Raw genomic sequence first — 25,948 nt, 5'->3', positions numbered from 1 at the left:
GGTGCAGTAAATATCCGCCTGACAATACGGGGAAAATGAAAGACCCCTAGATAAAACATCTAGTTGTGACTGTGAAAAAACCTTTGCGGAGAGATTGAGGACTCATTCTCCTGTTGCGTGAGGGATATCGGCCTCCCTTTGGATTGTTTACGTCCTGCACGCCGTTTTTTGGTTTCTTAAAGGAAAGAATGTTGCTAGCAGCACAGGACGTGTCATCTGATTCAAAATCTGGCACTCCAGATGGTGTGGGCTCCGAAACAGAGTCGGAGGATTCCGGATCAGTGGAGCTGAAAACCACGCTCCTAGATTGATTTCTTCCTCTTTGGGAGCGATGATACTTTTTCATGATGGAGCGCGGAGTGCAAAATTTTTGGTCAGACCATATGTAGACTGACTGCATTTTATAGTCCTGGAGATCCCGGTGGAATTTTGCTTGTTTCACGGAGATGAGACTATCCTCAAGTTTGCATAGATTTTGTTGCAATTTAGCGTCCAAGTCCGTGAACATAGATATAGAAGAGAGAGGAACAATAATTTCCTGTGTAGCTTTAATTTCCTCACTAAGTGTTGCGAACGTATCCTCTTCATGTGAGGTAATCAGGCTCATCAATTTCACGGAGCAATCAGATAGAATATCCTGCCACTTGGTAACGAAGGCATCAGAATATACCGTGGTGGGTTTCTTTCGCAGACGGAGTCCACGGTGTATCATGGAACGGTCCATATATTTCTTTAAAGTAGTGAGGTCCCACCACGTTCTCATTTCCTTCACCAGAAGCTTTTCTAGAGAAGCCATATGGATTTTAAGATCCAAGGAATCTTGAGCAGATTTATCGTCCATGTTAAATATGGCATCCATTTTTGATAATCTCTCATCACAGTTATCAATTTGACGTAGTGAGGAGTGTAACATGTTGTTGGCTTGAAAATATGAAGTAATGCACTGGTAACAAAAGGCTGAATACAGGGGAGCAGCACCTGGGTTCACAAGCACAGATAGGCAAAAAGAAAAAATATAGGCATGCTCAAACCCTGTTGCACCGAGCACGGACCATGCCGGGAACCACAGCGTAACTTAAGTAAAGGAGAGAGAAAAGTCCAGCTCGATTAAAATGTTACCTTTATTTTTCAGTGCAGATTAAAAGCCAGTTACACTCCAGTCTACATGTTTCGAATCAAGGACAATAGCGATCCTTCCTCATGACATACACATACTGAGGAGGAGGTTGAATATATAGCGCCTCCACCTAGAAACAGGTGGACGCACTAACTACAAGCTCCTCCTTTAAATGAAATTGACAACACATGCTGAAAGGCATGGTGAATTAAAACAAAAGAACACACATGGATCAAAAAATTCAGTAATGTAACATCAAATCGTGTTTCCGATTAAGTCCACTCGGTATGGAGCAGGGAGACTTAGGAGCAGGGAGCCACCCAGCAGTAAAGCTGCCCTGGGAATGAGGTCAAACACAGATCCTCATTCCCAAAGCTGCGCAACAGTTCTGCGGGCAATGGGGGACCGAGTGCACCTTCGGAACCCCGTTACAGTACCCCCCCTTTTACGAGGGGCCACCGGACCCAAGACTTCAGGCGATGGCTTTTCAGGGTGTTCTAAATGAAATTTACGAACCAGTCTAGGAGCATGAACCTCCCTGGCAGGTACCCAAGATCTCTCTTCAAGTCCATACACCTTCCAGTGAATCAGGTACTGCAAGGAGTTACGCACCTTCCTGACATCCACTATTTTAGACACGACCTACTTGACAGCATCATTAACAAGAACCGGCGGAGGCGAGGCTTTCGATGGTACTACCGGTTAAAAATATTTTTTAAGTAGAGATTTATGGAACACATTATGAATGTGGAATGACTCGGGCAGCTCCAACCTAAATGATACCGGGTTAATCACCTCTGTGATCTTATATGGTCCAATAAAACGAGGAGCAAATTTTCTAGAAGCTACCTTGAGAGATAGATTCTTGGAGGACAACCATACTTTATCCCCAACCTGAAAGTTCACCCCCCTTGAACGTCTCCTATTGGCCTTGAGTTTTTGAGAACTTTGAGCCTTTTCTAGGTTCGATTGAATCCGGGCCCAAACTGGATGGTAGGCGGAAGAAAAAAACAACGAAATTTTACACAAACTGCACACCCCTGTCCGAAACAATATTTTCCGGGATGCCATGTAAACGAACAATCTCTCTCACAAAAATAGACGCCAGGGTTTTAGCATTCGGAAGTTTAGACAGGGGAATGAAATGAACCATCTTGCTAAACCTATCGACCACTACCCAAACCACAGTCTTACCCTCCGCCAGCGGTAGGTCAATTATAAAGTCCATCGAGATATGGGACCAGGGTCTACTGGGAATGGGTAGGGGTCGTAGGTTACCAGCAGGGCGAGTCCTAGGTGTCTTAGACCTGGCACAAACCTCACAGGCTGACACGTAGGACTTGACATCCCTGGTCAGAGTGGGCCACCAATAAGATTTAGAAACCAGATCCTTAGTGCCCTCAACACCCGGATGTCCACAAAAGGCAGAATCGTGACACTCACCCAACAGCTGGAAACGAAATTGTACGGGAATAAACAACTTATCTGTTGGGGTGGATGCCGGTGCCAGATGTTGTTCAGCCTTAATGCGAGCTGAGATATCCTGGGTTAGAGCCGCTAAGAAGATGTTTGCTGGTAGGATGGATTCAGGCGGCGTCTCAGTGGAACGAAAAGCATAGAAGCTCAGAGATAATGCGTCTGCCTTCACATTTTTACTTCCCGGCCTGAACGTAATGGAGAAATCAAAACGGGTAAAAAACAGAGCCCATCGGGCTTGTCGTGGATTCAACCTCTCAGCGGACTCGAGAAACATTAGGTTTTTATGATCAGTGACAACAGTTACTCGATGCCTTGCCTCCTCCAAAAAATGTCTCCACTCCTCAAATGCCCATTTAATAGCCAGCAGCTCCCTATTCCCTATGTCGTAGTTTCTCTCCGTGGGAGAGAATTTCCTAGAGAAGAAGGCACACGGTCTCAGGTTAGTGAGGCTAGCAGGACCTTGAGAAAGGACTGCTCCTGCGCCGTCCTCGGACGCATCTACCTCCACAATAAAGGGTCTCTCCTGATCAGGCTGGATCAGAATGGGAGCGCTACTAAATGCCTTTTTTAATGTTTCAAATGAAGAAATGGCCTTGGTAGACCAATCCTCCAAATCCGCCCCTTTCTTAGTAAGGTCGGTCAATGGCTTAGCAATTACAGAAAAATTCATGATAAATTTACGGTAGTAATTAGCAAAACCCAAAAACCGTTGTAAAGCCTTTAAGGATGAAGGCCTTACCCATTCCTTAATTGCTAAAACCTTACCAGGATCCATCTTTCAGGCGTGAGGAGTCAAAACATGCCCTAGAAACAGTATCTCCTGTACACCAAAGACACATTTCTCTTGCTTAGCGGATAGCTGGTTCTCCCTCAACACCTCTAATACTTGTTTGACATGGGACACATGAGATTCGAAATCAGGAGAGAATATCAAAATGTCGTCAAGATAGACAATAATAAATTTACCTAAGAACTCCCTAAGAATATTGTTCATTAAGTTTTGGAACACAGCTGGGGCATTGCTGAGTCCAAAAGGCATCACCTGATATTCAAAGTGTCCTATCGGAGTATTAAACGCTGTCTTCCATTCGTCTCCCTCCTTGATTCGGATTAGATTGTATGCCCCTTTCAGGTCAATCTTGGAAAACCAGGCTGCCCCCAAAACCTGGTTAAATAAATCCGGAATCAATGGGAGAGAGTATCTATTTTGGACAGTGATTTTATTTAATCTCCGGTAATCAATACTATGCCTAAGATCACCATCCTTCTTTTTAACAAAGAAAAACCCTGCTCCCATAGGAGAGACTGAAGGTCTAATATGCCCTTTAGCAAGGCTCTCCTTAATATAATCTTCCATAGCCTTGCGTTCGGGCCCTGAAAGATTATAAATTCGACCTTTAGGAAATTCGGCACCCTCAATTAGCTCTATGGTGCAATCATAAGGTCTATGGGGGGGTAGAACCTCTGGAGTAAGGGACGAGAACACATCAGAATATTCCTTAATAACAGAGGGTAATGTATTAGACCTTACTGAAACCCCAGCCTGGACCATGGACAAGCATGAGTCACACTTAGGTCCCCATTTCACCAACTCTCCTTTGGACCAATCAATTGTGCGGTTATTTAAACGGAGCCAAGGCAACCCTAGTACCACCGCAACTGGTAGGTTCTCCAGGACTAGAAGAGAACATCTCTCAGAGTGGCACACACCCACGGACAGAGAAATTTCAGAGGTACATGACCTCACCGTACCACCAATCAGGGGAGTAGCATCAATAGCCATGACATGGATAGGTTTAGGTAAAGCAAGCATTGGAATACCCAATTTACAAGCAAACTCAAAGTCAATAAAGCTGGCCGCTGAACCGGAGTCAATAAAGGCCTTACCCGGCCACTTATTAACCCCCAGAGAAATTGTTATGGGTACCAAAAGCTTACCTTTAGAAAAATCAGGGTGTACCTGGTCTTTAGGTTGTCTTGCCTTAGGAGACTTGTCAGAGAGGGCCCTCTTAGGACACTTGTTGATCCAATGGCCAGGATCTCCACAGTAGAAGCACTCTCCGCGTCTGCGACGAAGATTACCCCGGGTCATGCCAACCTGCATGGGTTCCTCGGTGGAGACCTCAGTGTTGTCCCTGGAAAAGGCCTCTGGCTGGACCACCATCTGAGAACAGAACTGTCGTTCTTGTCGTCTCTCTCTAACTCGTCTGTCAAGTCGGACAACTAGGGTCATCATCTCCTCTAAGGTCTCAGGAATTTGGTAATTGACCAATAGATCTTTTAAATTATCAGATAGACCAGACCTAAACTGACTCTTCAGGGCTAGTTCATTCCATCCTGAGGGGACACACCACCGTCTGAATTGGGTGCAATACTCCTCCACAGGGAGATGGCCCTGAACCAGTGCCCTAAGAGCCGTCTCTGCTACCAGGGCCCTGTCTGGTTCGTCATAGAGGGTACCCAGAGCCTGAAAAAAAACCTCCACAGAAGTTAGACAACTGGCCCCAGGAGGTAACGAAAATGCCCAGTCCTGGGGATCACCCTGTAGTAGAGAAATGATAATCCCCACGCATTGGCTCTCGGGACCGGAGGACACGGGGCGCAAACGGAGGTAGAGTTTGTAATTCTCCTTAAAGGAGAGAAACCTCTTCCGGTCTCCAGAAAAGTGTTCTGGGAGCTCGATCTGGGGTTCAAAATGTGGACTGGAGGGCAGAGGAGTGGAAGAACCTTGCCCTAACTCACAAGAACTGAGTTTCTCTCCTAGCTCCTGCACCCTCTGTGTCAAGTTAGAGACATGTTCAGTCAGGGTAGTAAGAGGATTCATGATACAGTGGTTATTGGGCCTGTTAATCTGTAACGGTCACGTCCACACACACACAGGGGGAAGGATAGTGACCACTGCGCTCCACCCTCACCCCTGGCCCTGCCTACTTGCCTCAAGAGTCCTGATGACAGGGGACAACTGGACGACAGTCCCTAACTTAGGATACGTGCAGGGAAGACAGACAAGACAAAATACGGAACATGAACGGACCGGGTCAGAACCAAGAGAGCTACGCAGTACAAAGGGTTAAGCAAAGAATGGTCTGGAGAAGCCGGGGTCAAATACCAATAGAGTAGAGAAGTACAAGAGGAGTCCTAAGAGAGTAGTCAGGTGGGAGCCGAGGTCACAATACCAGGACGGATGCTCAGTACAGGAGGAGCAGGCAAAAGGATCGTCAGGGAACGGAATCAGGTGAGTATTCAGTAGTCCAACAAATAGCCAGGAACCTAGAAAATAACAGGCAACCTGTGGCTAGCAGGCTGCCTGTATTTATAGTGGGGAGTGAGGGTGATGTGACTTGGCCAGCGTCACATGACCGACAGACCAACCAGTTGAGCACCGAGTGCTCGGCGCTCAAGGCAGACTTAGGAGCAGGGAGCCACCCAGCAGTAAAGCTGCCCTGGGAATGAGGTCAAACACAGATCCTCATTCCCAAAGCTAAGCAACAGTTCTGCGGGCAATGGGGGACCGAGTGCACCTTCGGAACCCCGTTACAGATATCCAGATATTTTTAGGACTTTAGCTTGGTCGACGAACTCTGACTTGCTGGAGCAGTTGCGTCTGAGGCGCAAATATTGACTTTTTGGCATGCCCCTTTTCTGAGAAAAGGGGTGGCCACTGTGCCAGTGCAGTACAGAGTTCGTCGACGTAGGCTTCCTAAAGATCGTAGTGCTAAGCTCGTTGGAAGTGCCTCTGGATATTTTGATATCCAGGAATGCCAAGTTATCTCTATTGGCTTCAGATGTAAAGCGTAATCCCACTTCATTAGAATTGAGTCTAGAGACAAAATGAAGGAAAGATTCCTTTGTGCCGTTCCATATGACAAAGATGTCGTCTATGTACCGCGCCCACATAAGTATGGGCCCGGTACATGACGACATTGTGTCACCAAAGACCATTGTGGCCTCCCACCAGCCCAGGAGCAAGTTGGCGTAGGACGGCGCACAGGAACATTTCCATCGCCGTGCCCCTGAGCTGGTGGTAGATCTTGGTGTTAAAAAGGAAGAAGTTATGTGTCAAGAGGAATCTCAGCAGTCTTAACACAAATTTGTTGTGTGCCCTGTACTGGGTACCTCTAGTGTTGAGATAGTATTCAACCGCCATGAGACCCGCCTCATGGGGGATAGAGGAGTACAGGGCCTCAACATCTATGCTACCCAGGATGCTGTTGTCCTCAATAGTGACATCGTCAATCTTCCGTAGGAGGTCCATGCTGTCGTGAATATAAGATGGTAAACACAAGACAAAAGGCATTAAGATACGGTCTATGTATATGCCGGCATTCTGGCACAAGCTATTAATCCCAGAAACTATTGGGCGACCTTTAACAGGGCTGGTCCCTTTGTGAATTTTTGGGAGACTGTAAAATGTCGCCATGGTCGGGTTCCGTGGGCAGAGGAATTCAAATTCCTCCTCCGAGATGATTTTTTCTCCCTTCGCCTCAATCAGAATTCCCTTTAATTCTCCCAAAAAAGCCACTGTGGGATTATGTGCAAGCACAATGTAGTTGTTTCTGTCATTAAGTATTTGCTGGCATATGTTAACATAGTCCGTGGTATTGAGGATCACAGTGTTGCCGCCCTTGTCAGAGGGTTTAATGGTAACACTGGGATCCCTTTTCAGGGACTGTATAGCATTCCATTCCTCAGCCGAATAGTTGCGGCTTGGGGAGGAAGATTGAATGTTTGCAAAGTCCCTGCAGACCAGCTGCAAAAAGACGGCATCTTCAGCTGCCAGTGGCATCTTCTTGCTACTGTTTCTTAGGGAAGTGAAAGGACCCTCTCCCTGATTTTCACTCGGGATGTCGGACAGGCCATAGAGAAGTTTCACATCCTCAAACATATCCGGGGGAATACCCAGGTCCTGACAGGATCGCTTGTCCGCATTGAGGTGGAACTTGTGCCACCGCAACTTGCGGATAAAAAGATGGAGATCCTTAACCCATCCAAAGATGTCAAAGCGATGTGTCGGGACAAAGATGAGCCCCTTACTGAGGACTGTAATTTCCGTTGTCGTGAGGGGACGGTGAGATAAATTAATTACCTCTGGGCCCCCCCTCCCTGAGTGTTTGATCGATTTCTCAATGGGTATGGATTGGTCTGTTCTAAAAAATCAGACGGATGACCTGTGGGGTAGCCTCTACCTCTGCCCCCCCGTCCCCTCCCTCTTCTCTGGGTGTTTTTATATTTGCCTCGATTCGGTCTACTGGTCTGTTCCCGATCGCTATCGGAGATATCGGTCTCTGAGGTTGACAACTCAGAGATGATGTCTTTATTAGTTGTCCTCTCAGTGAGAACACAATATGCTTTGTTCTCTTTAAATTCCGATAAATCTCGATTGAACTGTCTGTGTTTTCTTTCGCGTAGATAAAATTGGTATTTTTCAACTGTGGTCTGAAGTAATTTCTCTTTATTTGAAAAGTCCGGGTCTGAAGAGAAGGATTTTGTTATGTCAATCTGGTTTTTCAGCTTGTCACCTAGGCTCACTAGGGAGGCTTTTTCCTCCTCCAAAAGTAGTTTCATAAATTGCAGTGAGCTAGAGGTGGCAAGCTGCTCCCACCGGGAATTAAACCCTGTGCTTCTCTGTTTGGGGACCGGAACTAGCGAAATCCTCAGACCACGTGGAACTATACCATGTTTTATATAGTTCTCCAAACTCTGGACCTCCCACCAACTAGAAATATGGTCCTTGTATATTTTATTTAGTTCTTTGAAGGCTGTTTTAAACGAAGGAGTAAATTGTTTTTGCACATATACTTTCTTTGAAAACACCTCTTTTGCCTCGTCCAGCCAAGAGTCAGTATTGAAGCCACATGTCAGGAAACCCGCTATACCATAAATTATTATAATAGATGAAAGAAAATTGATATTCATATATAATCACTCGCATGAATCATAGAAGTCGGTAATAAGTGATCTGGATTGTTTAATACTTAACTTTTACTTTTTAATATAAAATAGATGGGATATATCCCTCAAAATAACACAAACTAAATACACAATACCGTTTCCAAAGCCCCACAATCAAAAAGGGGGTGCTTGATGAAAACGGCAGCAAATGTGTCCACACTTAATCAAATAGTGTCGGACACGAAAGGTAACAAGTGCTGGTATGCACTAATACCCAGTCAATTGAACGGGGCGGCAATAGTTAGTAAATGCCAGCACCATATGTGTGTGGAAAAGCTGGATACACAATACCGCTTTCCCCAAGATAAAAAAGAGCTGAGGGGGAAACGGTAACGGCAACAGTTGTGTCCTCACTTGTGTGTCAAATATGGGACACTATCGGTGGCAAGAACAGTTATGTACTGGTACCTAAGCCGCACAAGAAGAGAAGGGGGCTTTTTTTATCTGTTCCCCTTTCTTTCTTTCTCTTCCCCTGTATGCTGTGCACCTATCTGTGCATCGCATCTCACCTGTGAGCCATTTCTCCTTGTGACTCCTGCATTTGCTGGTGATAACACCATCTCCAGCAAACAACTTATACCTTCTGGCCCAATCTATATTTACTCCCCTGATGAGAGGACTGCTTTTTTCTTTGCCTCAGACACGTGCATGTAGGGATCTTCTCAGGGCCAAACAGGGACCGCAATTCCAGGGTTAGGTTCCAGACGGGGGCCCAACTAGTGGGACACCCCGTGGTTAGTCTAAAGGGTTATTGTAGGGTCCGAGGGTCAACCAGGGACAGTAAAGAATATCGTCCTGTGATCCCTTTTACAGTGTGCTGACTCTTCAATCACCCAAGCGGACCACCCTGATCAGAAGTATCAACATCAAACGGAGGTGTCCGGAGTATTTATCATCAGTAGGGTAGGACACCTGGTTATCCAACGGTACCGCCGTGCACCATATGGTTTTGGGTGTGATTATGTATACCGTATCGCTTTCACACCCATATCATTATATGTTTTCTGTCTATTTGTTGTGTGTCGTTGTGCATTTTTGTTTATGCTGTGAAATACTTGTCTGCTTTATATGTTGTTTACCATCAGTGTCTGTGGTGTCGACATATATTATTGTGCGGCTTAGGTACCAGTACATAACTGTTCTTGCCACCGATAGTGTCCCATATTTGACACACAAGTGAGGACACAACTCTTGCCGTTACCGTTTTCCCCTCAGCTCTTTTTTATCTTGGGGAAAGCTGTATTGTGTATCCAGCTTTTCCACGCACATATGGTGCCGGCATTTACTAACTATTGCCGCCCGTTCAATTGACTGGGTATTAGTGCATACCAGCACTTGTTACCTTTCGTGTCCGACACTATTTGATTAAGTGTGGACACATTTGCTGCCGTTTTCATCAAGCACCCCCTTTTTGATTGTGGGGCTTTGGAAACGGTATTGTGTATTTAGTTTGTGTTATTTTGAGGGATATATCCCATCTATTTTATATTAAAAAGTAAAAGTTAAGTATTAAACAATCCAGATCACTTATTACCGACTTCTATGATTCATGCCAGTGATTAAATATGAATATCAATTTTCTTTGATCTAAAGTATAATACTACCAGATTTCCTGCAGGTGGCAACACCGGACGCCTTTGCAAAGCGTCCGGTTGCCATGGCAACCATCGGGCGCTGCAATCGCAGCGCAGCACCCCCGATGGTTGAGAGAGGGAGCCCCCTCCCTCTATTAACCCCATGGATGCCGCTACCGCGGCATCTATGGGGTTACAGCAGAGTGTCAGCATACAGCTGACACTGTCTGCTGATGGCGGCGGCTCAGGAATGCCATCACACACAGCAGGGGGACCGCATCGGGGGCAGCGCTGGAAAAGGAAGGGGGGATACGGCCAGCATTCAGAAAGAACAGATCGGGGCAGGATGAATGTATTGGGGGGGAGGGGGCGGACCGCATTAGGGGCAGGCTGCATGGATGGGGGGGGCGGGGACCGATGGCAGAGGCAGGGCTCACGGTGGTGGTGGGGGGTTGGAGGCCTGAAACCGGCATTTTAACACTGCCGCGATCCGATTGGTTAGTCTGCACTGATTGGTCCCTTGCCGGCATTACTGCACTGTATGCTGTCGTGACAGCACCAGGGCAGGGGCAGAAGCTTTAATCCAAGCACTTTGCAAGCACTTTGCAGGCGCAGGCGCGGGATCTGGCAAAGGGACGGGAGGATTGCAGAGGCGGCGCTGAGCTGTAGAAGGCGGCGCTGAAGACAGGGAAGGCGGCGATGAAGACGGAAGGCGGCGCTGGGCACCGGACGGTGAGGGGTGCGGCCGGGCAGCCTGTATTAACGGACCTCCCCTTGGGCACCTTAAGTAAGTGATTGGCAGGTTATAAAAACCTGTTTTTTGGACAAATAGAGCTACAGTGAGGTTTAATAAGGCCAGCTTAGGATTCTTCTTATTAGTCCGGACATGAGGATATCTTTAGGTCATAGGGGTAAAATCTGATGACAGAATCCCTTTAAGCTTTAATTGTGGTATTTTTGGTATTTATTAACTGTGTTCACATTTTGATTTATCACAAGTGCACAATTTAGTTTTTTTTATTATTTTTTGTACGTATGTTAGTCTGGTCATATATTTAGTGAAAGGCCTTCTTTGTCGGTGATCCAGAGTCAGGGCTATCTTAGGGCAATCAGTAGGTTCCTGAAACGGGATCGCCCCTATCGGGGCGGTTATTCCGTTTTTGTAGGCAGAGCATATAGTCTCAGGGTCAAATATAGGGATAGAGCCCAAGTGTTTCATCTCTACTCTGCCTACAAGATCATCCACTAAACTACATCTGACCGTGGTAACAGTGTCTATTTTTGTTTTTGGTTGTTTTTCTTGGGAGGTTTTAACAATAATAATCCTAATAAAGGTTATGTTTTATGAGGAATAATCTGTGAATCCTGCCTTCTCTATAGCCCTCTGTCACTGCACAGCTGCACAACTAGCATGCAGAACCCAAGGAGCTTTCACAGTGTGGAGAGGATGGGAGAAGATTGGGCAGGGCCAAACCTTATGCTGTGCAGCCACCGGCAGAGCCAGTAAGCAGATGGTGCTCTGCACTTGACAACCCACCCCTGATCATAGAGGGCAGGGACTTTCTTGGGACTGTAATTTGTTGGGACTGTCTCTGAAAATTAGGGACAGTCACAGCAAATTTTCAAAAAACTATGCATATTGTGCTTCACAGGTTTAACCATTTTGGAGGCAAAAGAAGAAAATGCGTTTCCTATTCTTCAACCATTTGTTTTTTCCATGTCTGGAAATTTTGTGCAAATTACTCTACAGCCAAAAACCTTCTAATCTATAATTAGACAAGGGGACGGCAGGGATATATTGAGAATATCTGCACTAGATGTTGCATGCTACTTGAAAACAAGCCATAAAATTCGGTCGTCTTAACCACTTAAGGACCACAGGTTTATACCCCCCTAAAGACCAGGCCCTTTTTTACAAATCGGCACTACACTACTTTCACCGTTTATTGCTCGGTCATGCAACTTACCACCCAAATGAATTTTACCTCCTTTTCTTCTCACTAATAGAGCTTTCATTTGGTGGTATTTCATTGCTGCTGACATTTTTACTTTTTTTGTTATTAATCGAAATTTAACGATTTTTTTTGCAAAAAAATGACATTTTTCACTTTCAGTTGTAAAATTTTGCAAAAAAAAACGAGATCCATATAGAAATTTTGCTCTAAATTTATAGTTCTACATGTCTTTGATAAAAAAAAAATGTTTGGGTAAAAAAAAAATGGTTTGGGTAAAAGTTATAGCGTTTACAAACTATGGTACAAAAATGTGAATTTCCGCTTTTTGAAGCAGCTCTGACTTTCTGAGCACCTGTCATGTTTCCTGAGGTTCTACAATGCCCTGACAGTACAAACACCCCACAAATGACCCCATTTCGGAAAGTACACACCCTAAGGTATTCGCTGATGGGCATAGTGAGTTCATAGAACTTTTTATTTTTTGTCACAAGTTAGCGGAAAATGATGATTTTTTTTTTTTTTTTTTTTTTTTCTTACAAATTCTCATATTTCACTAACTTGTGACAAAAAATAAAAACTTCTATGAACTCACTATGCCCATCACGAAATACCTTGGGGTCTCTTCTTTCCAAAATGGGGTCACTTGTGGGGTAGTTATACTGCCCTGGCATTCTAGGGGCCCAAATGTGTGGTAAGGAGTTTGAAATCAAATTCTGTAAAAAATGACCTGTGAAATCCGAAAGGTGCTCTTTGGAATATGGGCCCCTTTGCCCACCTAGGCTGCAAAAAAGTGTCACACATCTGGTATCTCTGTATTCAGGAGAAGTTGAGGAATGTGTTTTGGGGTGTCTTTTTACATATACCCATGCTGGGTGAGATAAATATCTTGGTCAAATGCCAACTTTGTATAAAAAAATGGGAAAAGTTGTCTTTTGCCAAGATATTTCTCTCACCCAGCATGGGTATATGTAAAATGACACCCCAAAACACATTCCCCACCTTCTCCTGAGTACGGCAATACCAGATGTGTGACACTTTTTTGCAGCCTAGGTGGGCAAAGGGGCCCATATTCCAAAGAGCACCTTTCGGATTTCACAGGTCATTTTTTACAGAATTTGATTTCAAACTCCTTACCACACATTCGGGCCCCTAGAATGCCAGGGCAGTATAACTACCCCACAAGTGACCCCATTTTGGAAAGAAGACACCCCAAGGTATTCCGTGAGGGGCATGGCAAGTTCCTAGAATTTTTTATTTTTTGTCACAAGTTAGTGGAAAATGATGATTTTTTTTTTTTTTTTTTTTTCATACAAAGTCTCATATTCCACTAACTTGTGACAAAAAATAAAAACTTCCATGAACTCACTATGCCCATCAGCGAATACCTTGGGGTCTCTTCTTTCCAAAATGGGGTCACTTGTGGGGTAGTTATACTGCCCTGGCATTCTAGGGGCCCGAATGTGTGGTAAGGAGTTTGAAATCAAATTCTGTAAAAAATGACCTGTGAAATCCGAAAGGTGCTCTTTGGAATATGGGCCCCTTTGCCCACCTAGGCTGCAAAAAAGTGTCACACATCTGGTATCTCTGTATTCAGGAGAAGTTGAGGAATGTGTTTTGGGGTGTCTTTTCACATATACCCATGCTGGGTGAGATAAATATCTTGGTCAAATGCCAACTTTGTATAAAAAAATGGGAAAAGTTGTCTTTTGCCAAGATATTTCTCTCACCCAGCAGGGGTATATGTAAAATGACACCCCAAAACACATTCCCCACCTTCTCCTGAGTACGGGGATACCAGATGTGTGACACTTTTTTGCAGCCTAGGTGGGCAAAGGGGCCCATATTCCAAAGAGCACCTTTCGGATTTCTCAGGTCATTTTTTACAGAATTTGATTTCAAACTCCTTACCACACATTTGGGCCCCTAGAATGCCAGGGCAGTATAACTACCCCACAAGTGACCCCATTTTGGAAAGAAGAGACCCCAAGGTATTCGCTGATGGGCATAGTGAGTTCATGGAAGTTTTTATTTTTTGTCACAAGTTAGTGGAATATGAGACTTTGTATGAAAAAAAAAAAAAATCAGCATTTTCCACTAACTTGTGACAAAAAATAAAAAATTCTAGGAACTCGCCATGCCCCTCACGGAATACCTTGGGGTGTCTTCTTTCCAAAATGGGGTCACTTGTGGGGTAGTTATACTGCCCTGGCATTTTCCAGGGGCCCTAATGTGTGGTAAGTAGGTAAATGACCTGTGAAATCCTAAAGGTGCTCTTTGGAATATGGGCCCCTTTGCCCACCTAGGCTGCAAAAAAGTGTCACACATGTGGTATCGCCGTATTCAGGAGAAGTTGGGGAATGTGTTTTGGGGTGTCATTTTACATATACCCTTGCTGGGTGAGAGAAATATCTTGGCAAAAGACAACTTTTCCCATTTTTTTATACAAAGTTGGCATTTGACCAAGATATTTCTCTCACCCAGCATGGGTATATGTAAAATGACACCCCAAAACACATTCCCCAACTTCTCCTGAGTACGGCGATACCAGATGTGTGACACTTTTTTGCAGCCTAGATGCGCAAAGGTGCCCAAATTCCTTTTAGGAGGGCATTTTTAGACATTTGGATACCAGACTTCTTCTCACGCTTTGGGGCCCCTAGAATGCCAGGGCAGTATAAATACCCCACATGTGACCCCATTTTGGAAAGAAGACACCCCAAGGTATTCAATGAGGGGCATGGCGAGTTCATAGAAATTTTTTTTTTTTGGCACAAGTTAGCGGAAATTGATATTTTTAATTTTTTTCTCACAAAGTCTTCCGTTCCGCTAACTTGGGACAAAAATTTCAATCTTTCATGGACTCAATATGCCCCTCACGGAATACCTGGGGGTGTCTTCTTTCCGAAATGGGGTCACATGTGGGGTATTTATACTGCCCTGGCATTCTAGGGGCCCTAAAGCGTGAGAAGAAGTCTGGAATATAAATGTCTAAAAAATTTTACGCATTTGGTTTCCGTGAGGGGTATGGTGAGTTCATGTGAGATTTTATTTTTTGACACAAGTTAGTGGAATATGAGACTTTGTAAGAAAAAAAAAAAAATAATTCCGCTAACTTGGGCCAAAAAAATGTCTGAATGGAGCCTTACAGAGGGGTGATTAATGACAGGGGGGGGTGATCAATGACAGGGGGAGTGATCAATGACAGGGGGGGTGATCAATGACAGGGGGGTGATCAGGGAGTCTATATGGGGTGATAACCACAGTCATTGATCACGCCCGTGTAAGGCTTCATTCAGACGTCCGTATGCGTTTTGCGGATCCGATCCATCTATCAGTGCATCCGTAAAAATCATGCGGACGTCTGAATGGAGCTTTACAGGGGGGTAATCAATGACAGGGGGGTGATCAGGGAGTCTATATGGGGTGATCACCACAGTCATTGATCATGCCCCTGTAAGGCTTCATTCAGACGTCCGGATGCGTTTTGCGGATCCGATCCATCTATCAGTGGATCCGTAAAAATCATGCGGACGTCTGAATGGAGCTTTACAGGGGGGTAATCAATGACAGGGGGGTGATCAGGGAGTCTATATGGGGTGATCACCACAGTCATTGATCACGCCCGTGTAAGGCTTCATTCAGACGTCCGTATGCGTTTTGCGGATCCGATCCATTTATCAGTGCATCCGTAAAAATCATGCGGACATCTGAATGGAGCTTTACAGGGGGGTAATCAATGACAGGGGGGTGATCAGGGAGTCTATATGGGGTGATCACCACAGTCATTGATCATGCCCCTGTAAGGCTTCATTCAGACGTCCGGATGCGTTTTGCGGATCCGATCCATCTATCAGTGCATCCGTAAAAATCATGCGGACATCTGAATGGAGCTTTACAGGGGGGTGATCAGGGAGTCTATATGGGGTGATCACCACAGTCATTGATCATGCCCCTGTAAGGCTTCATTCAGACGTCCGGATGCGTTTTGCGGATCCGATCCATCTATCAGTGCATCCGTAAAAATCATGCGGACATCTGAATGGAGCTTTACAGGGGGTTGATCAATGACAGGGGTGTAATCAATGACAGGGGGGTGATCAGGGAGTCTATATGGGGTGATAACCACAGTCATTGATCACGCCCCTGTAAGGCTTCATTCAGACGTCCGGATGCGTTTTGCGGATCCGATCCATCTATCAGTGGATCCGTAAAAATCATGCGGACGTCTGAATGGAGCTTTACAGGGGGGTAATCAATGACAGGGGGGTAATCAATGACAGGGGGGTGATCAGGGAGTCTATATGGGGTGATCAGGGGTGATCAGGGGCTACTAAGGGGTTAATAAGTGACGGGGGGGGGGTGTAGTGTAGTGTAGTGGTGCTTGGTGGGACTTTACTGAGCTACCTGTGTCCTCTGGTGGTCGATCCAAACAAAGGGGACCACCAGAGGACCAGGTAGCAGGTATATTAGACGCTGTTATCAAAACAGCGTCTAATATACCTGTTAGGGGTTAAAAAAAACACATCTCCAGCCTGCCAGCGAACGATCGCCGCTGGCAGGCTGGAGATCAACTCTCTTACCTTCCGTTCCTGTGAGCGCGCGCGCCTGTGTGCGCGCGTTCACAGGAAATCTCGGCTCACGCGAGATGACGCCTATTGGCGTTAGCGTAGCCTGGGGGAGCCGCCGCAATGACGCCTTTCGGCGTTAGCGTGGCGGCAAGCGGTTAAAGGGAATGCCAACTGATATTTTTCTTCATAAGGGTCAAAACAGCATAAAAAATTATGAATAAACAGATATACTGCTCTCTGACCCCCACCAACATACCTCCCAACCGCTACACACACACACTTCTGTTCAGATGTTTATCAGGTTCCTGTTTGTCTCTTTGTCTCTACTTTCAGTCCTCTGGACGAGTAAGAGGCTGCGGCAGGTCACCTCTGTGCCAGTGATTGGCTAAGCAGCCATGTCCTATATGCTGAAAGGGACTAGGAAGCAGAGACAAGCAGGACCAGAAAAAACCCTTTCAGGCTTTTGGTTTATTTTTAAATACAATATTTTCTTTGTATGGTTTATTATAAAAATAAAAATTGCTGACCATTTTCTCTTCTTTGGCTGGTGGGTTTCTAAGAAAGAGACAAAGAGGACAGTAGATAATGTTCACTAATCCAGTGATCCTCATTAACCAGGGGAATCCAATAGCTTCTGCAATAGCGCCACCACACAGAGGTCCTGAAATAACAGATTACATTTACTGTAGAGCATATGAGCACAACATACACCACAGAGACTGTGTCCTACATACTAATTTACAAAGAACAGTCCTATTATATAAATTATATATATATATATACAGTACAGACCAAAAGTTTGGACACACCTTCTCATTCAAAGAGTTTTCTTTATTTTCATGACTATGAAAGCATCAAAACTATGAATTAACACATGTGGAATTATATACATAACAAACAAGTGTGAAACAACTGAAAATATGTCATATTCTAGGTTCTTCAAAGTAGCCACCTTTTGCTTTGATTACTGCTTTGCACACTCTTGGCATTCTCTTGATGAGCTTCAAGAGGTAGTCCCCTGAAATGGTCTTCCAACAGTCTTGAAGGAGTTCCCAGAGATGCTTAGCACTTGTTGGCCCTTATGCCTTCACTCTGCGGTCCAGCTCACCCCAAACCATCTCGATTGGGTTCAGGTCCGGTGACTGTGGAGGCCAGGTCATCTGGCGCAGCACCCCATCACTCTCCTTCATGGTCAAATAGCCCTTACTTTCAAAGTTTTCCCAATTTTTCGGCTGACTGACTGACCTTCATTTCTTAAAGTAATGATGGCCACTCGTTTTTCTTTACTTAGCTGCTTTTTTCTTGCCATAATACAAATTCTAACAGTCTATTCAGTAGGACTATCAGCTGTGTGTCCACTTGACTTCTCCTCTACGCAACTGATGGTCCCAACCCCATTTATAAGGCAAGAAATCCCACTTATTAAACCTGACAGGGCACACCTGTGAAGTGAAAACCATTTCAGGGGACTACCTCTTGAAGCTCATCAAGAGAATGCCAAGAGTGTGCAAAGCAGTAATCAAAGCAAAAGGTGGCTACTTTGAAGAACCTAGAATATGACATATTTTCAGTTGTTTCACACTTGTTTGTTATGTATATAATTCCACATGTGTTAATTCATAGATTTGATGCCTTCAGTGTGAATCTACAATTTTCATAGTCATGAAAATAAAGAAAACTCTTTGAATGAGAAGGTGTGTCCAAACTTTTGGTCTGTACTGTATATTCGAATGATTGGGGGAAATTATTATCATAGAATGTATTCCAATCCCCCTAATTTCTCAGGGATAATTCACCAGGGGGGTAGCCAGCCAACTTGCAGGCACCGCTATCTCCCCAGGGACAAAGTTGATGTGGGGGAGGAGGAATAGATGAACAGACCAGACGGCAAAGGATGTCCAATAATTCCTCACCACACTGAGTGTATAATAACACTATTGCCTAATGTGTGCCTGGACCTCTGTATGTCACTGATACTATTCACATTCAGTTAGTAGACAATGGCCTCTCACATACACTTCCTTTTCCACTGCTCACCTCCAATGGTTTCCCCCATCAACTATGCTATAGTGCTGGCTATGAACACATTAACTCTAGCTGTTATTAGCTCTGACTGTTAGATGCTGTCATACACTCATGCACTCAATGCATTTCTGAGGCATCTCATGAACATTAGCCTCTTCATCAGGAGCGCTAGTTTTGACAACAGACAGACAAACATACAAAAATGTTGCACGCCATTAGTATCATGCGTGCAGCACATAGAGACATAGCATGCGGCACTGGGACGGCCGTCCCTAAATCTTGGATAATGTTATGTCTATTTTGTCAGCATGAAGCTGCACATTCCCAGCAACAGGCTGGTAACTGCACTACAAACACTAGGTGGTGCCATAACATCATACATAAGAAACAGGCCTTACACAGGAAGTTAGTGGTTAGTTGAGGAGTGAGGAGAGGAGAGAAAGTTACTCCATGATATATCTGCTAGATGTCCCCTTGGCACTTGCCAGCCAGGGGAACCAAAGAAGGAAACCAAGACTCAGAACCAGGGTCATATTGCAGTAACACAGTCCAGAAAGGGAAAAAGTGGACTTTTGTGTGTAAAGGCAACCTGTCCAAAGAATGGAGCAGAAGACTGATGCCTGCCGCTAGGGAGACCACCCTGTTGGTTGCAGAATTCTGATAAAGATCCAGGTACAGTACCTGAAGTCTAGTTTAAGTGAGAGGATCCACAGCTTAGAAATAAACCTCTTCCACACCAACCAAGCTAAAGACTGTTTGAGCCAGCTAAACCAAGCCTGTTGTGAGGAATTGCCGCTTTCAACTCATCATTGTTAGAGATGGCCCTGCGGTTCGGCCGGCGGTCGTTTTGTGGTGAACTTTGCTCGTTCTCGATTCGCTGAACATGCGAACATATGGTGATATTCGCACCCGCCATATTTTTTTGCATAACGCTGAACTTTGACCAATGACACATCCATCAGGTGGGACAAGAAAGCCAATTGAGACGTTTCAGCACATGGACATACCCCCTACCTTATAAATAAACCCGATCTGGCTGCCATTTTACATTCAGTGTTTGCCAGTGTAGGGAGAGGTTGCTGTGTGGAGCAGGGATAGTCTGTTAGGGACACCAAACACTAGCTAATGGGGCAGCAAAAGTTTTTTTTAAGGACTAGTATAGGTGTGCTATCGATAGGTGTGACATACTGAGGGGTGCGATATACTTATAATATACTTTCTAACATAGAAAGCATATTATAGTGTATTTGTATTGTGCGGCAGTTGTGTGCGGTTCTGCTGCGATACTGCAGCTATTCAGAGGGACAAACGCTATTGGAACAACTAATTACAACTAGTGTGCTATACCAGTTGTCCCCCAAAAAATCTGATTAAGGCAGGGGTGTGATATACCTATAAAATAATTTCTATATAGTGCATTTGTATTGTGCAGCATTTGTGTGCGGTTCTGCTGAGATACCGCAGCTATACAGAGGGACAAACGCCATTGGAACAACTAATTACAACTAGTGTGCTATACCAGTTGCCCCCAAAAAAGTCTGATTGAGGCAGGAGTGTGACATACTATATACTATTTTGGTATATCTAAAAGCTCGGCACTGCTCTTAGCGATTTGGCGGTGCACGTGTCAGCGGGCAGGAATCCCAATAGACAATATATGAAGGAAAGATCGGCACTCGCACTGTTGATGTATCATGCAAATTTATTCTGTCACATATTACAACATAGTGACGCATTTCAGTGTCCAAGTGCTTTTATCAGACTATGTACATACATCCTACCCTTGTACCTTATATAGACACTAATGGATACAAAAGAACTGACGTCACATCATCAGACTCCTCCTACAGCCGAATTTCTACGGAGTATAAGATAGTCAAAAAGATATCCAAAAGTAAAGTGCATGTTCCGAAGAGCTAATTTCGCTATAAAGGAAAAGAAGGAAACAAAGTTTCAGATAATCGTATCATATTAAACCACATACATTGTAGTCTCGATTTAGCCCTTTCGGATCCATGATTTGCAATCGATGGATCCAATATGCCTCTCTGTTCAATAACAATTTATTTCTATCACCACCACGTCAAGGTAATGGAACACTTTCGATGACCTGATAGCGTAATTGTGACATAGTATGTCCCTTTTGGTGAAAATGATACGGTAGTGGGAGTAGTAAGTTCTCCTTTCTAATAGTCAATTTGTGTTTGCTTAAAGGGTTTCTATCACTTTGTTTCACCTATTTAGCTTTCAGACACTAGCGATCCGCTAGTGTCTGCTCTATTTAACCATCCTAATATAAGAGCTTATTGTCCTGCCGTTTAGCTAAAAAAATAACTTATATAGATATGCAAATGAGCCTCTAGGTGCTATGGGGGCGTGATTAGCACCTAGAGGCTCCGTCTACCTTAACAAACTGCCGCCGCCCAGTGCGTCCCTCCAGCCCGCCCATCTCCTCCGGAATGCGATGCTCCTCGTATTCGGCGCATGCGCAGTGAATGTCTGATCGCTTCCCTGCTCAGACATCTCCACTGCGTCTGCGCCGATGACGTCATAGTGCTCCGAGGAACAGGCGCAGTGGAGATGTCTGAGCAGGGAAGCGGTCAGACATTCACTGCGCATGTGCCGAATACGAGGAGCATCGCATTCCGGAGGAGATGGGCGGGCTGGAGGGACTCGCTGGGCGACGGCAGTTTGTTAAGGTAGACGGAGCCTCTAGGTGCTAATCACGCCCCCATAGCACCTAGAGGCTCATTTGCATATCTATATAAGTTATTTTTTTAGCTAAACGGCAGGACAATAAGCTCTTATATTAGGATGGTTAGATAAAGCAGACACTAGCGGATCGCTAGTGTCTGAAAGCTAAATAGGTGAAACAAAGTGATAGAAACCCTTTAATCGATCTTTAATTCTCATGGAGGTTTCCCCCACATACAGCAAACCGCAGGGACATTTAAGAATGTATAAAACAAATCGACTACCACAAGTGAAGACTCCTCTGATTGGGATTTGTTCACCAGAGTGCGGATGTGAGAAATGGCTACCCTTGATGACGTTTGAACAGTTAACACAATTCAAACATGGGAATGTGCCTTGTATGGGGGAGGATAATGTAGTTTGTCGAGGTCCAGTTTTGTTACTGCCTATATCCGCTCTGATTATCTTATCTCGTAGGTTATCTGCTCTTTTGAAGCACATCATGGGGGCCTCTGAAAATCATCAATTTGAGGGTATGACCTGAAGACTACCTGCCAATGTTTATTAACAATACTTTTAACCCTTTGGATCCAGGGGTGGTATTTAACCACCAATGGGATCCGTGACAGTTTTGCAGTTTTCTCCTCTTGTGGACCCTCCACTCTATTCCTCTGCTCATCTAGTAACCGTTTAGGACAAACCCCTTGCTAGAAATGTATTAGTCATTTCTTCTAATCTTTTTTCGCAGGTTGCTGAATTACTAACAATCCACTTAACCCGCTGATACTGAGAAAAAGATAACTACTGGCAAAGGTGAGTAGACTGTTTCGATCTGTGCTTTTCGTAAAGAGAGGAGCAGGAAGATGAGGAAGTCGCAATGCTGAATGAATTCCCAGGGGGGCTACTCCATCTTAGACAAGACAGGTTAACAGGATTTTGAAAAGGAGTCAGAGGAGGATGGTGCCTGGGGGGGGGGGGGGGGAGGGGAAGAGGAGGATGAGGAAGAAGAGCGGGCTTTAAACTTTTCTGGGATCCCTGTCGTTGTCTGTGGATGGGCGGAGGAGACCGAGGATGACATTTTCCTGGGTGATGAGCATGAGCCAAGCCGCTCCACCGCTTCCAATTTTGTGCAAATGGGGGCCTTCATGCTCCAGTGTTTGAAGAGGGACGCCCGTATAAAAAGCATAAAGGCAAGGGACCAGTACTGGGTGGCAACGTACTTAGACCCCCGGTACAAACACAAAATGGCGGACATGTTACCAGCATCACAGAGGGCTGTCAGAATGCAGCATTTCCAGGCCTTGCTGCGAGAGATGCTGCATTCTACTGTTGTGGGTGCTGGCAGAGGAATTTCCACCCACAGAGAAACAGTTGCGAGTACCAATCCTACAGCACATGCAAGAAGAGGGCGGTTTGAAGATGTGTTGGTCACTTCGGATATGAGATCATTCTTGCATCCAACCCATCGACAGCCGCCCTACAGATCCAGCCTCAGGGAACGCCTAGACCGACAGGTGTCCGACTACATCGGGTAAACGGCCGATGTGGACGCTCTGAGTAGCGAGGAACCCCTGGACTACTGGGTGTGCAGGCTTGACCTGTGGTCAGAGCTGGCACAATTTGCCATGGAACTCTTGGCTTGCCCCTCGTCGAGTGTCCTGTTCAAAAGGACGTTTAGCGCAGCAGTGGGGATCATGACCGATAAGCGCACTCGCCTAGCTCACAACAGTGTGGACTACCTCACAACTCTAAAAATGAATGAGGCATGGGTCTCCAAGGAATTCAACACCAATGACGACCACGTTTAATTGAGTTTCCTCATGACAGCCCACAAATATCTGTCACCACCCAGAACAAATAATGGTCCCTGTCTTAGGTAAATACAGCGGCATAAAAGGTCTTTTCTGTCCGGTGAATGCCTAATGTTTGGGACCTCGAAGGAATTCAACACCTGTGACGACCACGTGTTATCGAATTTCAACTATTATCATTTGGGGGTTTTCAAGAGGGGGGATTTCGTTAGCCATGTTTTTAATCCAATTTAATATTTTTTTCTTTTAAACATATGTATTTGACATCTATTTGTACTGGCCTGCAGTAAAATTGATATCTAATGACCGTCCAATATATATCTCCAGCCACATAATTACTTGATCATTTATGTACGGTGAATGCATAATTTTTGGGGCCTACACTACACTGGCCTGCAGTAAAATTTATATCCATTGACCATCTAATATACCTCCAGCCACATAATCACTTGATCATTTATGTACGGTGAATGCATAATTTTTGGGGCCTGTAATCTAAATGGCAAACAGTAAAATTGTTATACGGTGACCACCTAATGTACCTCCAGCCACATTATCAATTGTGCTTTTCTGTACGTTGAATTAATCATTTTTGGAGCCTGTAGTCCACTGGCCTGCTGTAAAATTGATATCCATTGACCGTCTAATATACCTCCAGACACATAATCACTTGATCATTTTTGTACGTTGAATGCATAATTTTTTGGGCCTGTAATCTAACTGGCCAACAGTAAAATTGTTATACGGTGACCACCTAATGTACCTCCAGCCACATTATCAATTGTACTTTTCAGTCCGGTGAATGCCGAATGTTTGGGGCCTGTACTACACTGGCCTGCAGTAAAATTGATATTGAATGACCTCCTAATATACCTCCAGCCACATAATTACTTGTTCTTTTCTGTCCGGTGAATGCCTAATGTTTGGGACCTCGGAGGAATTCAACACCTGTTGACGACGACCACGTGTTATCGAATTTCAACTATTATCATTTGGGGGTTTTTCAAGAGGGGGATTTCGTTAGCCATGTTTTTAATCCAATTTTATATTTTTTGTTCTTTTAAACATACTGTATGTATTTGACATCTATTTGTACTGGCCTGCTGTAAAATTTATCCACATAATCACTTGATGTTTTCTGTCAGGTAAATGTACTGCCGTGGCCTAAAATAACATTTTTCTAGGCTCCAGCAGGCCATATTTTTGACAGTTTCCCTTTAAGATGCATATAAATGGCCCCTGATTAAAATATTTTTGGTGGCAATTTTTGCCATTGTATGTCACTGTCCATGTTGTGGGACGATTTGTGAACTTCTTGTAAGTACAAGGCAATTAGAAGTAAAGTTCCCATTTTTGTTCATCAACATTTGACTTTCGTTATTTGTCATTATCCTCCATTGCACCTTATGGTGCTGGCTTCACAAACAACAGGGACCCTGCCTCCACAGCACCTTAAAAACCACACCACGAAAGGCACCTCAACCAACATATGGCGGGAGTCCCTGGACAAGCGAGTGTGCCCCGAAGGAATTAGCGCTGTCCTTCCATTCACTGCACGCTGGCCCAGGGAGCTCTACAGAACCGTGAGTAAACTACTATTACACCCATCGGCCCACCATAACTCACATATTGCCCCTGCGGTCTGGTCGCTGCACATGGCCAGGAGATAGAGAGACTGAGAGATCTTCACAGACAGAAGTGAGCCCTGCTTCTGTACAAACCCTACAGCCCAGCCCATACAGCTCCTGTGTTTCCAGTGTGAGAAGAGAGCGCTCAGCTGGTACACTGACCATACAGCACAGCCCAGACTGCTCCTGTAATTCCAGTATGAGAGGAGAGAACTCAGCAGCCGCATTAACGTTACAGCCCAGCATGCATCTCAGGAGGATCTTGCCCAAACTCCACTGCCATCCAAGTTTCTGAATGCTGCATCCCCCAGCTGGATCTCTGGCAGGACAATCGTAAGTGCATCAACGGTAGCGCATCAACGTTTTCTGCAACTGGGCCCCAACTTTTAAAACTTAATTGCTAGATAGGTTAATTGCTAGATTTATAGATAGTTTATAACAAGCTGAGTATTAGGAGTAGATAGCTGGGAAGAGTATACTGTTTTTATCTTCCAAAGGAGAGTGTGTGTGACCACCATCACTACTTACTGTTTCAGATAGCCCACCCCCTTCACCTGGGGTTTTCCTTAGACAAAATGGCAATGTGCGCTTTGTTCCTTTTATTGCTTTATCTTTATGTTCTTCACAACTGTTCACCCTTCCCCAAATAAATCTGTTAATCAGTTAACTCCTTCCTGGGGTGAGTGTGTACTGAGCTTGGCAGGGGTTTCCCAAGTCACCCCCTGGAAGAAGAGGAAGACCCTCCTAAAAATCCTATAGAACTCCAAGTGAAATTTGGTTGGACACACTGTGCCATAGTGAGGAAAGAACCACCATACAACCTGCATACTGAGGGCTGACCAAAAGGGGTGTTACACAGTGACAGGGGTATCGTCGTAGTCTGATTATTACTGGATAGGGATACTTTTAGACCGTCGCTACCAAGGCAAAATGGGGAAATGTTTTCTTGCAGAAAGGAAGGACAAATTACTTTACTACCAGGAAAAACTGTGTACGTAGCTTGCCGCAGCTTAGAGTGAGCAGACGCCTGCTGCCAGCATGTCTGAAAGGGAGTCCCCTCTCCTGACCCCACAGAATCATCCCCCTCCCACTGCCACAAGCAGCAGAAGCCACAGCATTCATTTCAGTCAACTCAACATGGAGCA

At 44.9% G+C, this 25,948-nt stretch overlaps 2 protein-coding genes across 2 annotated transcripts in view; both read right to left on the bottom strand.

Moving 5' to 3' along the window:
- Positions 1-25,948, bottom strand: part of LOC120986334 (chromaffin granule amine transporter-like) — a 309,248-nt gene that overhangs the window by 30,650 nt on the left and 252,650 nt on the right. Inside the window, exon 14 of the mRNA XM_040414857.1 lies at positions 17,173-17,306. Coding sequence (XP_040270791.1) covers positions 17,173-17,306 — 134 coding nt within the window. The remainder of the gene's footprint in view (positions 1-17,172; positions 17,307-25,948) is intronic.
- The window catches only part of LOC120987787 (chromaffin granule amine transporter-like), a 520,630-nt gene that overhangs the window by 242,101 nt on the left and 252,581 nt on the right, over positions 1-25,948 (bottom strand). The gene's annotated exons all lie outside the window — the stretch shown is intronic.

The sequence above is a fragment of the Bufo bufo genome, chromosome 1, assembly GCF_905171765.1.
Source record: "Bufo bufo chromosome 1, aBufBuf1.1, whole genome shotgun sequence".
NCBI classification, from domain to species: domain Eukaryota; kingdom Metazoa; phylum Chordata; class Amphibia; order Anura; family Bufonidae; genus Bufo; species Bufo bufo.
The sequence above is the reverse complement of the archived record's forward strand: the minus strand, read 5'-3'. Positions and strand labels throughout refer to the sequence as shown.